The sequence below is a fragment of the Malaclemys terrapin genome, chromosome 24, assembly GCF_027887155.1.
Source record: "Malaclemys terrapin pileata isolate rMalTer1 chromosome 24, rMalTer1.hap1, whole genome shotgun sequence".
Classification (NCBI taxonomy): Eukaryota; Metazoa; Chordata; order Testudines; family Emydidae; genus Malaclemys; species Malaclemys terrapin.
In genome coordinates, this window is record NC_071528.1 from 14,398,375 (window position 1) to 14,415,033 (window position 16,659).

The 16,659-nt window shown below is 59.9% G+C and overlaps 1 protein-coding gene across 1 annotated transcript; it reads left to right on the top strand.

Annotated features, from left to right (window-relative positions):
• Positions 1-508: 508 nt before the first annotated feature.
• SLC5A5 (solute carrier family 5 member 5) lies at positions 509-16,296 on the top strand. Its single transcript, XM_054013905.1, has 15 exons — positions 509-2,074; positions 4,794-4,859; positions 5,262-5,313; positions 5,770-5,837; positions 6,445-6,599; positions 7,091-7,231; positions 10,051-10,180; positions 10,816-10,904; positions 11,468-11,580; positions 11,866-11,936; positions 12,795-12,881; positions 13,208-13,413; positions 14,142-14,245; positions 15,074-15,183; positions 15,694-16,296. Exons 1-15 carry the CDS (start codon positions 1,703-1,705, stop codon positions 15,907-15,909), a joined length of 1,980 nt encoding a protein of 659 aa, XP_053869880.1. The 5' UTR covers positions 509-1,702; the 3' UTR covers positions 15,910-16,296.
• The last annotated feature ends 363 nt before the right edge of the window (positions 16,297-16,659 follow it).

Below are 16,659 nucleotides of genomic sequence, written 5' to 3' on the forward strand. Positions count from 1 at the left end.
TTGCAAGCAGCGCTTTGGGCCCCGGGGCCTGGCCCTGCAGGATTGGCGATGCAGGAGCTCCCCTGGGGAAGCAGGCAGCCAATGGGCCTTTGGGGCATCATCCATCGCTGCTCACGGCCTCCTGCGGCTGTGTGCGTGTGTCCCTTACAGCCCGATGGAGTCTGTGCAGAGGGCGTGGGGAGCTCTCTGCTCCCTTCTCCAGTGGCAGCGTTTTGCAGCCCTGCTCAGCACGGCTGTAAATCACTGCGCCCGTGCAAGGTGGTGGGGAGTCCCTGGATTCTTTTTCCCACTCACTCATTCCTCTCTTCTCTCCTCTCCCCCATCCTGTGATCCCTTACCAGGAAGCACCTGAGACTTACCGCTCAGAACCAGCCCCAATTCCCCTTTGCTAATTACACTTTCTCCACCACTGTCAATGCATTGCTCATAACCTGCCACCACGCCCTGAGCCCTGGGCTGGAAAGTGCCTTTAAAAACTTCCTCCTTACAACTTCCACCTGCTCTTTTAGCCCCAGCACTGAAAGGGTGCCTGGCATTGGAGACACACTCCTTCAGCCAAGCCTGGGTGACCTTGGTCTCCCATCAAATAAATCAACACCCCTCTGAGAAACTCTAAGCAACCTCCTCCCTTATCGCAGTCCTGCTGGCTAAGTGACTCCTGAAAAACGCTCCCAGCCCAGAGCTGCCCAGGTAGACTGAGACGCTGCTTCATCCCAAAGGGATCTAGGATCGCCAAGGAGTCTCCCAGGACATCCCAGCTCCTGCTGGCAGCAAACTGTTTGCTCCTGTCCTGCTCTTGTTTTCCTAGCAGTTTAGTGGGGTTGGATTTAGTTATTTATTTACCTGCTTATGAAATGTACGGTAAAACAAGGCTTTTAGGAATCTTATATATATTTTTTAAACACAGGGGAACATTTTGCTGAGCACAGCACAGGTTTGGAACCTCCTGCCTTTTGATCTGCTCACCTGTAGCAATTTAACAGGTCGCTCTTTTTGATTTTTGAAGCTGGGTATTTTCTTTCTCATGCCATCGACCTTTCGGCTTTCCAGGCACTGGGTGGGAAGTGCTGAGCGTCGTTGGCATTGTTTTGAACAGACAAAACAGGTTTGGTTTACTTTTTTGATCATCCTCAACTGGACTTGCTTTAATTTCTAGCCACGTGTTTTAAAATATTGAAGCTCTCGTCCGTTTCAGTTTGTAAAATATTTTGATTTTCCGGAAAGGATCCAGGCCAGAGGTTTTTGTTTGTTTAAAAAATATTTGTGCCCCGCTGATTCTGACACCGTGAGTGTAGAGACTTTTCTGCAGTGTGGGTCTTTCTGTGTCCTGGATCCAAACTGTGAATTTCAGTTTCTGAAACATTTTGATTTTCATACACAATTTGCTGTTTTTGTTGGTTTAAATAATTATTATTTGTTCCTCTCTCCCACGGTGAAATTCACGTGGTGAATTGTAGGGTTTTTTTACAGCCTTTTGCTGCCTATCTGCGTGTCTAGATCTGCAATTGTCTGTCTGTCTGTGGCCCTATCTAGGCGCGTTCCAAGCTGACCCTGCCTTGCTAGCCGAGCTCTCGGGTGGCTGTATTGGGCCAGCAAGTTACCGCACAGGGCCCCCTTGCAGGCCTAGCTGCTGCTACCAGTTGATTTGCTTGTGGGGGGAATATTGTGGGGCTGAGGTCTGGGCGTCCCTGAGGCTGGACCGATGTCCCAGATGGGCAGCATGGAGGTTTTCATACCGGAGATGCTAACGTTCAACCTCTGGGACTACGGAGTATTTGGTCTGATGCTCCTGATCTCCACGGGGATCGGGCTTTTCTACGCCCTCTCCAAAGGCGGGCAGAAGACCAGCGACGACTTCTTCACCGGGGGGCGCCAGATGTCGGCCGTGCCTGTGGGGCTCTCGCTCTCCGCCAGCTTCATGTCGGCCATCCAGGTGCTGGGTGTGCCCGCGGAGGCCTACCGCTACGGCATGAAGTTCCTGTGGATGTGCCTGGGACAGCTGCTCAACACCCTGCTGACCGCCTACCTCTTCCTGCCCGTCTTCTACCGCCTGGGGTTGACCAGCACCTACGAGGTAAGGGAGCCTGGCGGGACACAGGAGAGAGGTCTGGGCAGACGAGGTGGGTTTGTTCAGGGCCACGCTCGGTGCTCGTGAATTTGAGGGGCTGCTAGGATTGGCGAGGGGCATTTATGGGGCAGCAGGAGCTGGGCAACCTTCCCCTACACAGGAACACAGCCCTGGTGGTGCCCCTCAGTCCCGACCCGCGGCCCCCCGCTAGCCCAGCCCTGTGGGATAACACCATGGATAACAGGAGCTGATAAATCCACTGTCCCCAGATCTCAGGGTGCCGGGGGTGGGGGTGAGGGGCGTGTCAAAGGGTGCCCCCTGGGATCACAGTATTTCCCCTCTCCTCTTTCAGCCTGAGAGGCAGGCTTGTCCTGCTCGGGGGCGGATGTGGTTAGAACAGGGGACTAGGAGTCTGGTGTCTGAGTGCCGAGGGCCTGGCCCCGGAGTGCAGCTGCCTGGATTCCTGGCCCTGCTATTATCCCTGACAAACTCCAGGGCTCCTCACTGGGCTTCCGGGGAGTGCAGCTGCCGGGACCCGCAAAGGAGCCCCCCCGCCGGTGGGGAGAGGGCTGAGGTCAGGCGGTGCATGCTCCCTCAAAGGGCTGGGGAAGGAGGTGGGGGCACTGATCGCCTTCCAGAGCTGGGTGGGTGCAGATCGCAGCTTCCCTAGAGCTTGGAGCAATCTGGCCACCCATCTCTAGCTATGTGACTTGTTCCCCTCGACGACCAGCTCCAGTCTGGGGGAGCGGATGGGGAGGGTCCCGAATCAGAGCCCCAGACCCAAAACAAGTCAGCTTTGGGGCGTTCGGATCCCAGCAGAGGTTCCCCCATCCAGGAAGAACATGGCACCCTGGTGCCAAACCAGAAAGGGCTCCGGTAACTATACAGCCTGCGGGCAAGCGGGCGTGGCACCAGAGGGTGAAAACTCCCGGGACGCTTGAGTTGTTGGCACCGACGCGCAAACTCAGCCAGAGCTGCCTTGGAGCTAAAACCGAGGTCGGAGAAGTGAAAACAACCATGAGTGGCTGGGCCGCTGGGAGCTGCAAAGCATTCTGGGAACGAGCCCAAGGCCCTGAGGCTGATGCTGACCGTTCCCGAGTCTGGGGGGTGCTCGGAGTTGGGGCTTTGTTCCACTCCAGTTCTGTGCTGCCTGCCTGGCTGCACGCTGCCTGCGCTGTTCTTCATCCCTTCACCCCCCCCCCCGCCCCCGACAAGTCTCGAAGCTCGGTGCCAGCCTGTGAATGAGCCTCTCTCATCCCTGGGCTCTCCACGCCCAGTCTGCAGGCACCACAGGCTTCGGGGAGCTGCCCGGCTGCCTGACCACCTGGAGGAGGCAGCCCTGGGGGGCTCAGGGGTCCCTCAGTGCTCCGGGTGCTTTATTCTGTGTCTGGTTCCCACTGGCGGAGCATAACAACCAAAGCTTTCCCGTGCCATGCTCAGACTGTCTGGGAAGCTCAGCCCTTAAAGGCCCAGGCCCCAGGATCACAGGCCCTGCTGGCCAAGTGCCTCATCTGAAGCCCTGGCGTGGATTCCTGCTCTTGGCTCGCTGGAGCATGTGCTGGGACGTGTGTTAGCTGCGTCTCTGAGTGGTGTTAACAGCGCGTCCCAGGAGAGGGGGCATTAGCGAGCCATGCAGTGACGCGCAAGGCGGAGAGCCGGAGCCACCTGCGAGGGAACCCGAGCTCTGCCAGCTCCTATGCTATTTCTTGGGACGTGGGGGTCGTGGGGGTCCTGGAAGGAGGCCTTGTGGTTCAGATGCTGTCGGGGGACTCGGGAGATCTGGGAGTTCCTGGCTCTGCCCCAGACCCCCTTCCTCTCCTGTTGCCTCAGTTTCTCCTCTGTCCAATGAGGCTGATGTCACGTCCCTGCCTTGCTGGGGAGCTGTGAGGACAAATGCATTGGGGCGGGGGGAGCCCCTAGTTCTAGTCCTGGGACTGGAATGCTGCCTGCCCCGGGGCGTCCCCCACAGAACAGCGAAGGAATTCGAGTGCCTGATTACCATGAAACCGAATGGGATCTGGGAGCCTGAATCCCACTCTTTGCCTTAAGCCACGGTGCCCGGGACCGGCTCTGCTCAGGGACGTTCTCCCCCTACTCACGCCCATTTAGCTCTGAGGCCCATTCGCTGTGTGGCGGTGGAAAGGTGGCTGCTCCCCAGAGCGCCAGGGGCCCCCCTCTCTGTCCCCCCCCCCCACACACACTCTCTGGCTGGTGACTCCACGGCACCCTTGGGCAGCCAAGCCCCAGGGGCGCTGGGTCTGTGTACTGGCCCCTGAGCGGCCAATGCTAATCTAATCGGAGGGGTCAGAGCTGTGGTTTGAACTCTGCTCTGTCCGACGTTGTGACCCTCCAACCCAGCACTGCTATAAATCGGGGGGGAGGAGGGGGAGAGCTGCTCTGCAAGGAGCAAAGGGGTTTGCAATTCTGCACCTGTGCAAGGTGATGGGGGGAGGGGAGGGGGCTGCACCGACCGGCTGAGACAAACCACTGCAAGGGAAGGGAACGGGTTAGATCGGGTCCCTTGAGGAACCGGACTCCTCCACGACCCTCAGCAGCGGCTGGAGGTGCCTGTCCCGGCGGGCTGGTGCTGGGGGTAGCCAGGCGAGGCCGGGGAACTGCCCTGAGATGTGTTGGCTTGCTGAGCCCCCTCCCATGGAGGAGATGAGCAAAGAGCTCAGCCCCCCCCCGCCATATCTCACCCCCCCCCCCCCGTTCTCTCTTGCAGTACCTGGAGCTGAGATTCAGCAGGAAGGTTCGCCTGTGCGGGACCATCCAGTACGTCATTGCCACGGTGCGTATCCGGGGGTCTGGCAGGGGCGGAGTGGCGTGTCTGGGGGTGGGGGCTGCACAGGCAGAACGGGCTAAGGACATTGATTCCACGTGGACAGACGTGGGGTCTGAGCAGACACCTCTGCCGGGGTCTGAGGTACAGGAGCCGCTCTGCAGCGTGGCCTAGTGGGTAGGGCAAAGAGCGGGGAGCCAGAGCCCGGGGGAGTCTAGCCAGGGGGCAGGTCGTGTCCCGCTGGGGGGTGCCCACGTGAACGGCGTGAGAGTCGAGCTGGGCCTCCTCCAGCCCCGGTCCCCATTGTCTGACGCCCCCGGCCGTCCCGCTGGGGCCTGCGCTCTTGCTGCCAGGGGCTTGGCATGCTCTGTGCTGACGGTGGGGTTGGGTCGCTGTTTGTTCCGCCTGCAGATGCTGTACACGGGGATAGTCATCTACGCCCCAGCGCTGATCCTCAACCAAGGTACGTCCCAGGCCCCCCGGTCTCAGGGTCCCCAGGAGCGAAGCCTGGAAAGGGGCCTGGCCGGTGTTCTTTAGTATTTCTGTTCCCATAGCGCCCAGGCGTGGCCCAGTCCCCCCTCGCGCCGGCTGCTGCCCTCTGGGTCCTGCCCCAAGCAACTCACAATCAAAGCCCTTCCTCTATTGCCTTTGCTGTGGCTGCAGGGGCTTTGTCCTCCCAGCCCCCGATTCCCACTGGCCCCATCGACTCCCGTGGACCAGCTGGGGATCCGTCCCGTTATCTCTTGTGAGCCGCCGTCTGACCGGCTGCAAACTTTGGGCCTAGAGCTGACCCAGGCCCTGAAGTTTCTGTGTGTGTGTGTGGGGGGGGGAGTTCTGTGCCAGGCCCGTCTCCCTGCGAGCCGCACGGCTGGGTCAGGGAACGTCTCCCCTTAGCTGACTGGCTGCTTCTTTGGTTTAGTGACAGGGCTGGATATCTGGGCGTCTCTTCTCTCCACTGGAGCCATCTGCACCTTCTACACCACCATAGTGAGTACCAGCCCCCGCCCCCGCTGCTGGCACGTGTCCTCCAGCTGTTCGCCTGGTTCCAGCAGAGATCACAGAGACGAGTGGGATGGGGCTCGCCTGGGGTATCCTTGCGCTGTGTCCAATGCAAAGGCTCCAGCAATGGGGCCTCCATCCTGTGCCCTGCGGGTCCCTTCCACCATGTGCTGGCAGGTCAAACCAGCGATGACAGGAGGGGAATACTAGCTCGCTGACCCATGTCCCTACCCTGGTTGGGACAAGCTCTCCCTTGGGGCCAGGGCAAATCCGTGTCGCTTCATTTTTAATATGGAGATATCCCTATCTCATAGAGCTGGAAGGGACCTTGAAAGGTCATTGAGTCCAGCCCCCTGCCTCACTAGCAGGATGAAGTACTGATTTTGCCCCAGATCCCTAAATGGCCCCCTCAAGGATTGAACTCACAACCCTGGATTTAGCAGGCCAATGCTCAAACCACTGAGCTAGCCCTTCCCCCATTGACGTCAGTGGATCTCTGATTTGCTCTAGCCCAGGCTCTGGCCCCTGGGGGCTCTGTGATGTCACTTTGGTACTGGCTGGCCAGGGCGCTGACCCTCCTCTTCTCCCTCTGCAGGGTGGGATGAAGGCTGTCATCTGGACAGATGTGTTCCAGGTGTTGGTGATGCTCTCTGGATTCATCGCCATCTTGATCCAGGGGACACTGCTGGTGGGCGGCCCCAGCGCAGCCCTGGAGATCGCGTCCAACCACTCCAGGATCAACCTGGCCGAGTACGTGCCTTTCCCAGCATGGGTCTTTCCCACCAGAAACCCACTAACTCTGGGACACACTGACCCCTACCTCAAGGTCCCACTCCCCTCCCAGGGCTGGGAAGAGAACCCAGGAGTCCTGGCTCCCAGTGGTGTCCTCGCGGAGCAGGGCTGCTGTCTGCCCCAGGGCTTTTCCCAGCCAGTTTTCATTTTTAGTGGGGTGATTCTCTGGGCTGGCAGTCTGTGTCCGACACACGGGATATTCCCACGGCAATGCGGTGTGATCCTTCCCGGCCGTTCATTGTACCAAGACCGCACCGAAATGCCAGCCCATGACACTGAGATGTCCCAGCATGACTGGGGTAGGAGGTGGAAATGCGAAGATGGTAGCCTGGGCCCTTCAGCCCCCCAACCCCACACATTTATGGGGCTGGGTAAATAGTCTGTGTTGGGAGACTCTCCCCCTGCGTGACTGGCTCAGTCTGTGTCTTGCCCTCCCCTTCTGCCTGCAGCTTCGACCCAGACCCCAGGAGCCGCTACACCTTCTGGACCTTCACCTTTGGGGGCACCCTGGTGTGGCTCTCCATGTACGGCGTGAACCAGGCCCAGGTCCAGCGCTACGTGGCCTGCAAGACAGAGAATGAGGCAAAACTGTGAGTCCCCACTGCCTAGGGGAGGGAAACTGAGGCAGGGTTTAGCTTCCTAGGGAAGCGAGAGCCTGGCTGCTGGGGAACTCAGCACAGAGGGATGGAGGAAGAGGGACCCTGGTTGAGTCCCCTCATGGTGGCTGTGTCCAGTGCTGGAGGCTGCAGGGTTATGATCCAGTGTTGCCACGTAAAACCGCACGTATGGAGCAGATAGGACTAGAACCCTTGATCTTCTGTTCCAACGTCACGAGCCGCTATCCCCTGACCGGTGCTGTTGCCTCCTGGCTGGCATGGGAAGCCCAGGGTGTGGGTGGGAAGAAGGTGCCCTCGTCCCTCCTGATCCACCACTGTGCTGGGGGGCGATTCGTCCAGGGTTTATTGGCTCATGCAGGCTACTATCTGCCCCGATGCCGGTATCTCTAATATCAACATGGCACTGCCACGCAGCCTTGCGTGCCTTCCCCCTCCTCCTGTGTGAGTCTATAGACACAAGCCATGATCCATCAGCCACCGATAACCCACACTGGCCTCCTCCAGTGCTCTGATAATGGCCAGGGGAGACTTTACCTGCCCCACCCGGCTGGCCGTGCCAGCGCTGGGACCAGCCCGCACGTACTTATCGGTGGCCGAGGTTGTGCCTGTTCCAAGAACCTCGTTTCGTGCAGGGGCAGAAAACCAGCAGAGATTAAAGCTCTTGGCCGCAGCGATCTCTTGTGGCAGTGAGTTCCCCAGGCCATTGCAGTAAAGGATGAACTGTGACCATGGGGACTTGCTGGCTTGGGGTGGGGCTTAGTGAGGAGCCACTTGGGTGATGGGGAAAGGAGGTGGGGGAGAGGCTGGAGCTTTGTCAGGCTCTGAGTGGGCAGTTGGGGGGGATTGCGGCGAGGAAAGTGTCTGAGCTCACCAGGGCGAAGTGTGGGAGCCAAGAGGGGATTTGCCCAGCCGGAGGGCCAGGGTGTTGTACTTAAAGTACTTCACAGGATCTTTTCAGGGGGAATAAGACAAAACGCCACATTTATTAGTAATACATGTATTCCTTAACACTGTATTATATGCATATAATATATTACACTTACACTCACACACACACACAAACACACTCCGTCTTGTTGTTACCAATTAGTTGCTCCCCTTAACTTCACTGGCCAGGTGAGTTAGATGGGGGAGGGGGTGGAGCCGGGCTTCTGCCGATCCAGATCGATGCTCCCATGTTGACAAGACGAGACCCGGGGTCCTCTGCAAGACACCTCACTTTTATAGCAGCTTCCCTCTTATGCAAATCTAGACCAGATTCAAACTCTGTGTCTGTGTCCATTGGTCCTTTGTGCTGCTTTCTTTTGAGTGTTGTCCCAATGCTGCAAAGAGGGTGTTTCCAAAAGAAGGTGCTTGCTTCTAACCCCCGAGGCCGTCAGTATGTCTGCTTGTCTTTAATGAGCCCACTTGACACGTTTTATTGTCCTTGGGTCTGGCTCCCAGCCCCTCTCCAACAGTTGAGGCTGTCTGGAGGTGCTGCCTTCCATGCCTTGCTCATCCACACCTCATTCATTCAACAGGGCAATTGATTAAGAGTGGGGGGGAAGAGCTCTTGTTCTACTGCTAGCAAAAAGAATTTTTCTTCTATCTTATTCTATCCTTAGGGGCTATAATATTATACCAAGGGCAATGCAAAGTTTCTAAATGAGGCTTTGATACAAAGTCCCATGAAAACAGAGGTCACACGTGGGTAGACCCACCACAAGGTTATATGAAGAGGCACAATGTAAAGTCATATGCAAATTATCCGAGATTGATCTACAAGGGGAAGAATTGTTCCTGGCTCAAGGGTCAGGGTCAGGGTTGTGCTGCACAGGGAGCCGCCGGGCATGGCTCTGCTAGGAACCGGAACTGGCTTTTGCTTAGTAATTGTGACCCTGCAGCTCTGGGTTGTCCCGCAGACAGTTAGGACGTGTGTTCCCCAGGGAGCTGTGTCCCATCCCGGGATCTCCCAGGGACCAGGCCAGTGGCAGGAAGCCGTCGATGAATCCAGAGCCTGGAAGGCTACAAGTAGCTACCGCAGATCTCTGGGGGAAGCAGGCGCCAGGGGAGAGGAGACCGTTGTTCTCTGCAAAGCCAGCCCCAGTCCCTGGATTCCTCCCGATCCCTGCAGCTGGGCCCTGCGTTAGAGGGCATCTCGCCGTGTGCCCCCCGGGCTGTGGGCCAAGCCCTCTGGGATCACTCTGAGCGGCGTGGGGCAGCTGAGGGGCTCTGCCCAGTGAGGGGAGGGCTCTCCTTGGAGGTCGGGATCCTGCCCTCGAGCTGGGGCAGGTTTTGGGGAGAGCAAGCGGAGCCCTGTGCTGAGGAGGGCGAGGCCGGATACAGGCCTGACCTGCTGTGCCCGGGCCCTGCCCTCCAGAGGTGCGGAGCCCCTGGGGCGCCCACTGGCTTTGGCTGGCGTGGGGGTGCTCTGCCCCTCTACAGATCAGGCCTGGGGCATCTCAAAGCAGGCTAGCCCCCCGAAGCACCAGGCTCTGTCGGCTCTAGTGCCCCGTCTGGGTCAGGGTAAGGAGGGCACATTGCCGGGGCCCCTACGATGGAACCTCTGGGAGTTAGGCACCCAAGTCCCATTGAAATGGGGCACCTCCCTCCCAGCCTGAGGGCCTGGGAAGCTTGCCCTGTCTCTGCCGCAGCGGGGGGAATGGGGGGACACGGACCACTGGGGCTGCTGACGCAGCACAACGGCGGGTCTGCCCCGGCCCGGCGGAGGGGAAAGCTGGCTCCTGGCCGGACGTCACCGTGCGGTGTTGGCTCTGTCCCGGTTGTGATCTCTGCTGCCCGTGTGTTCGCAGGGCTCTGCTGGTCAATCAAGTTGGCCTCTTCTTCATCGTCTCCAGCGCGGTGGGCTGTGGCATTGTGATGTTTGTGCTCTACAAGGACTGCGATCCCCTCCTGGCCGGATACATCTCTGCCCCTGACCAGGTACCTCCGCCCCCGCTGCAGGGGAGCCCTGCTCTAGTGAACCGAGGGCTGTTTGAGCAGCCAGGGTGGAGGAGCTCAAGGCAAGAGGCCAAACTGAGGGAGCTTGACGAGCCGTCTGGTGAAGCCCCTGCATGGATCGTTCATTCTTTAGAGGCTGTGGGCAGAGCACGGCCTGGCAAGCAGGACACCTGGGTTCTTTCCCCAGGTCTGGGAGGGGACTATTCCCTAGTGGTTGGAGCGTGGGACTAGGAATCAGGACACCTAGGTTCTAGTCCTGGCTTGATCCGGGGTGGGTCCCTGCGCCTTTCCGTGCTTCAGTTTCCCTATCTATAAAGCAAGGCTGATGCTTTGCAAAGTGCTCCCAGGCCCTGGGATGGAAGGTGCCATGCCCGGCGCTCGGTATTATCCTGTTAACCCACTTCTCTGGGGCATCACCTTCTCTGTGTCCTGTTCGACGGGTTTAAGCTGCTCTCCGAGGAGGAGGCAGCGAGTGGGAGGAGCGGGGTCCTTTCCCCCCCACCCACCAGCCCGCCTTAGAAGAGGGGGTTTATTCTCACTCTGGAATAACCCCCCGGGAGCTGCTCCCTCCTCCCTGTCTCTGACTCCTCTGTAACGTGGCCATCTCCTCCCTGCAGTACATGCCCTACATGGTCCTGGATATCTTTGAGAAGTACCCGGGCGTGCCCGGTCTCTTCCTGGCTTGTGCGTATAGCGGGACCCTCAGGTAAGGGGCAGAGCCCGACCCCCCCCAGCAAAACAGCGCAATAGTGGCTGTAGCCTTGGGCTCCGTTTGGGGGCCCAGCTATCCCACCCCCGCCCCACTCCTCTTTGTTATTCCACGGCTCGGAGCTGGCTCTGGGGTGGAGCTCGTCAGCTCTTTAACCCCCACAGCTGTTTGGGACAGGAAGTGAGGAGGAAAGTTGCTGTGCCCAGCTGCAGCTAAAGGGGCAGTTCCAGGTGCAGACTGGGGTCGCCGGCACTGGGGATGGATAGGACTGTGGGGCAAGTGCCCCGTATCCTGTGGCATGGGCGGTCAGCACTGACTCCAAGGGGGAGTGCCTTTTACCGAGCCACCCACCCAGCTCCCTGGGGCACAGCGCCCCCTAGCAGCGTGCTGGGGCATGAGCACCGACCCAGAGGGGAGCGCACCCTCTACATCACGTCCCTGTTGGTCTCCCAGCCAAAGATCCCCCTGGCCCAGCCCCACCTAGCCTAGGAGACCGGAGGATGACAATCCCGTCAGCCCGGCGTGCATGACTCTCCCCTCTTCCCGCCCTCTCTCCCCAGCACGGCATCCACCAGCATCAACGCCATGGCCGCCGTCACCATGGAAGACCTGGTCAAGCCCAACATGCCCTCCCTGTCGCCACGGAAACTCACCCTCATCTCCAAGGGACTCTGTAAGTGTGGGGCTGGAGCGGGGTGGGAGGGATCCTTGCATTTGGCTGCATGGCAACGGGGCAGCCGCACATTTGGCGTTTGGCTGCCCGGGCCCGCGGCCCAGGGGTGCATTTCACCCTGGCTGCTTAGGGCTCCATGGCTAAAGGGGGGGACACATCAAGGCGACCAGCTCCCCAGCCCCATGCTGCTCCCCGCCCCCCCACGATGCCCAGCCCCCTGCAGGGTGTGGGTCTGATGCGGCTGTTTCCCCGGCCTGAGGCTGTTTTTTTTCCTCCATTCCGCAGCATTAATCTACGGCACCTCGTGCATCACAGTGGCTGCCTTGTCTTCCCTGCTGGGAGGCGGTGTGCTGCAGGTAAGCTCCCTCCCCACCCCACCCCGCTGGATAGGGCCATGCTCCGGGGTTCCGGTTTGATATCCGCAGGCTTTGTCCCTGGGCCCCGTCCAGCATCCGCTGCCCTGGGTCCCCCGGCTCCAGCTTGTTTCACATGAGTCGTGGAAGAGCTGTCGAGGTGGCAATGACATAGGGGTCTGCCAGACTAGGGCTCTGTACCCTTCGCCCACCCCCTAGCCCTATGGTCCTGCTCCAGCCCATTTCCCACGGAGCATCAACCGCTCCAGCTGAAGTCAACGGAGCCTCTGAAAAGCAAGCTCCGGCCGTCTCCCATTGGGCTTCCAAAACTAGCCGCTTCCCAAAGCATTTGGGAAAACTTGGGGGCTGTGTCGGCACCGATGAAGAATATATTAGTGCCAACACGCTGGAGTTTGGGATCGTGGCTCACAGGTGCCCCTCAGCGGCAGGATCCCACAGCGATTGTTGGGTTGCAGCTACATAGCCTGGAGATGGATCAAGTTGAAACTCAAGTCCCCTCTTTGAAGTGCATGAAGGCAGGAGAGACCTGTGGCTCCTGGCCAGACCCTGCTGATGGGAGCTGGTCAAAAACCTCGTTTCTTAACAGAAGATGAAAGTTTCCACAAAACCCAGCTTGTATTTTGTGATGCTGGGGGCGAGGGGGAGGGGGAAAACCACTTTTGGTTTTCCATGAAAATGGAAATTCTCTCCCGAAAACTCCCCTTTGTCGAAAAAGCTCTTTTTCATTTAAAAATAAAAGTTGAGCTGGGAAAGTCTTGACTTGCTCTCCTCCCGGGACCCCGAGTGCCAAACCCCCTCCAGATCCCGGCTGACCCCCCCACCCCGTCTCCATCTCTCCAGGGTTCCTTCACCGTCATGGGAGTGATGAGCGGCCCTCTGCTTGGAGCCTTCATCCTTGGGATGTTCATACCCGCCTGCAACACAGTCGTAAGTCCTGCCGGGGCAGGGGGGGAATGGAGGCTGCTTCGGTGCATCGGAAGTGGGAAGCTGGTGCTCACGTTGGCTCTGACCCTGCAGCAAAGGGAGTGGGAGATCAGGGGCATCCGTGGGCTGTAGGTGCGGTGTGGGCTGCCGGCTGCCTTGTTTGATGCCAGTTGCCTGTGCCTGTCTCAGGTTGCTCCCGAGAGACACAGAAGATGCTGGCCCTAGGAGCAGGCTCCCGGCTGTGTGTGTGGAGATGCCCGAGAGCCGTGGGGAGGGGGATGTCTATTGCCCAAGCTCTGGCTGAATCCTCGTTTCTTTTCTGCTTCTAGGGGGTTTTTGCAGGCTTGGGGGCTGGTTTTGTCCTCTCCTTCTGGGTGGCCGTGGGGGGCACGATCTACCCACCCAGTGAGGACACCATGGGAGTGCTGCCCTACTACGGAGACCTGTGCCCGCTCTACAACGCTACCGAGGGGATCAACAGCACCATCGTCCTGGGACCCCTGCCTCCGCGGAACGTCTCTGCGCCCCTGGAGAGGTGAGGCCAGGAACGAGGGAACCAATCCAGCAGGGGCTGGCTCCCGGGCAGAATATTCCCAGGGCTGAGGGAATTGCCTGGGTTGGAGGGTGTCCAAGGAAAGAGATGAGGGCCAGCCTGTGGTTGTGAACTCTCCCAGAGCCTGGAGGTGTTCGGCTCAGACCCATTGTCCTCTAGGGTTTGAATGGTGGTGGTGGCGGGTGGTCACGGGGTTAGGGAGTCCGGTTTGGGGACAGAGTTGCTCCCTGAAGCTGGGCAGTGGTGCATGGGCGGAGAGCTCTGGCAGAGGGGCTTGGCTGCATGTGACGGCTCTGGTCCAGGACGGGGGTAGATTGGGTAAATAAACCAACAAAGTATGGGACACTGATTTCTCGTCCTGCAAAGCCCCGACCTCATCAGATGGGCAACTCTGTTATTGGCAGTATTTGTATTTCGCACTGACAGCGTGGTAGGACCTACAGACCTCAGGCATGTTGGCCCACAGTGCGAGCTCAGCCCTGACCTGAAGACGTTCCTTCTACGAGCCCAGAGGCACAGGGACTGAGCCAGGCCGGTGGGCTGGGGGAAGGCAGGGCAACCAATATCATAGGGGGTGAGCAATTCTCAGCCGTGGTGATCCCCAGGAATAGAACCACACTTGACCAGCCTAGATGTATCCGGTCATGGTTTTCTTTAGCCAATCATGATGTCCTTTCCTCTGCTTTACTACAATGTCACTTCCTTCGCAGGCCGGCCATTGCCGATGACTTCTACGCCATGTCCTACCTCTACTATGGGGCTTTGGGGACGCTGTCCACCGTGGTGGTAGGGGTGCTGATAAGTTACCTGACAGGTAATGCCAGCTGCAAGGTGCCAGCCCAGCCAACAGGCAGGGGTGCCATATGTTGGGTTGGCGCCGGGCATCCCATGGAGCTTCAGCCTGGGTGGAGGGCAGGAGAGAGAGGAGCAGATTTGGATGAACTAGTGAGAATGTGGCACTGGTGCAAAGGGCCAGACGAGGGCGGGGAAGGAGCAGGTTTCCCCCATGTGCTGTCCCAGCCGTGACCTCTCGCGGTAACCGGAAACTATTGGCCTCTCTGCCGAGCCTGCCAACGAGTGACAATACCACAGACATGTGTCCACGGGGAGCTGGGCCGAGCCCTCCCCGCAATTCGTGTCCCGTAGCCCACCAGCCAGCACTCGGACAGCAGCAGCTTTGTCGGCAGCTACGAAGGATAGGATCTGTGTCCCGTCACCCCCACGGCTGGACCCAGCCCCCATGCATGGAGAGGGTCAAACGAGCTTCTCCTGGAGTGTGGAGGCCCCGGGACAGCGAACTGACCGCAGGCCTCCGCTGGGGGAGGGAGGATACTCTTGAGATTAAACTTTGGGAGGGGGAGTCAGGACTCCTGGGTTTCATTCCCAGCTCTGTCATGGACCCGGCGTGTGACCTTGGGCAAGTCTGGGGTCTCCGTGCCTCAGTTTCCCCATCTGTGACATGGGGAGAATGCTCCCTGGCCTCATCAGTAGGTGATTCAGCGTCCGCCAGGGCTGGAGGGCGTCGGAGGTGGGCGAAGGACTGGCACAGCCACTGCTCTGCCCTGTTCCATGGTGTTTTGTTTAGCCAGAGTTGTCATTAGACAGGGACTTGGCCCATCTGGTTTTCATTGTTTTTCGCTAGGTCCTACCAAGAGGAGCCAGATGCCCCGGGGAGTGCTCTGGTGGGACATTATCAAGGAGACGTCTTTGCCAGAGGGCGGGAAAAACCCCTTTGAGGACAGTCTGACCAAGGTAATGGAGTCAGAGTGGGGCCTGGGGCTCGGGGGTGGTGGGGGGGGGGCAGAAAGGTTCTTTGTCCCTGTTCCCTCCCAAGTTTCCGCCAGCCCAGTTGGCAGCTTGGTGGCTGCCTGGGCATCTCTGGGCAAAACCGCACTTCAGTGCAAAGCAGGGAGCCAGCGCGTCCCTGGCCAGACACCAGAGCCGGGCGTCCCCAGCAGGGACCCTCTGCCTGTCCTGCAGGGCGTCTGCCCCTGGGTGTCCCAGGGCTCACTTCATGGTCTGCCTGGCTTGGGGGGCTGACAGCGGGGTCGCCTCCCCCCCCAGGAGCTGGGCTGAGTGTGTTGCTTGTGGCACACGGCACGGCTGGTTCGCTGGCAGGGCTGGCAATGCTGCCGCGACCGGGCAGCCACTGCTGGGCAGGAGGCTCGCACTGGACACGTAAGGGCAGCGGGGGGGGGGGGTGTTTCCAGCGTCAGCCCCCACGTCAGCCCCACCTCCTCCATCTCTGCTCTCCCCCCGCAGGACTCGGAGGACTCCCCCACTCTGCAGGAGAAGCCGTTCAGCTCCTCCACGTTCCTGCTGGCAGGGCTCACGGGCAGCGAGGAGGCCGACCGGGCGCTGCTGGCGAAGCAGACGGAGGCGGGCGCCCCCTCGCAGTGCGACTCCGAGGAGTTCCTCTGGCTCTGCCACCCTGTCGACACCGGCTGCTGCCACCTGCTGCGAGAGACCAACGTCTAGGGCCGGGCAGCGCCGTGGGGCTGGGCTGACGCCGCTGAGCTCCGGCCCAAAGGGGTTCAACCAGCCACGCTCACCCCGGAGCCAGCATGGGGGGAGGGGAACGAATCCAGCCCCCCGCCCCAGTGAGGGAGCAACGGACAGAGCAGCCCTGGGCTGGCCAACCCCCCCAGCAAGGACATTCGGGGGGGGGGGGTATTCTCAGCATAACCAGGTGAGCAGTTACAGCGCCCCCGGCCCTGCACTGGCCCCCTCCAGGGGGTGCCCGGGGCTCTGACTGGCCGGGCAGAGGCTGACACTGCGAAGCGGCTGCACGAAGTCACCTGGAGGCTGCAGGCGCCAGCCAGGCCAAGCCCAAGTGGGTTTGGGAAGGCAGTAGCCGCACGGGGGGGGGGGGGGGGGGCAAGCTGCCGCCGGTGCTGAGCCCCGTGGCCGTGACAGAGCAGGGCCTTGTCTAGAGCTGCCCAGCCCCTCCTGGCTGCTAACAGAGCGACAGAGGGAGCCCTGGGATTTAAGTCGGTGATTTATGGGGAAACTGAGGCAGGGAGCAGGCAAGGGGCTTGGTAAGTTGGAGGAAGGGCCATAGAAAGAGCACTGGAGTCCTGTGCTGAGCACCAGAGCAGTGCTCGCCACCTCTGCTATGTAGGGGGCACCGGGGGGGAGAGCCCCGTGCCGCCTGCCCCTCCCTTCAGAATCCCTGTCCCAGGCTGCCCGCGCCCTCACCTCTGCACCTGGCAGGGGATCGTCTGCGCT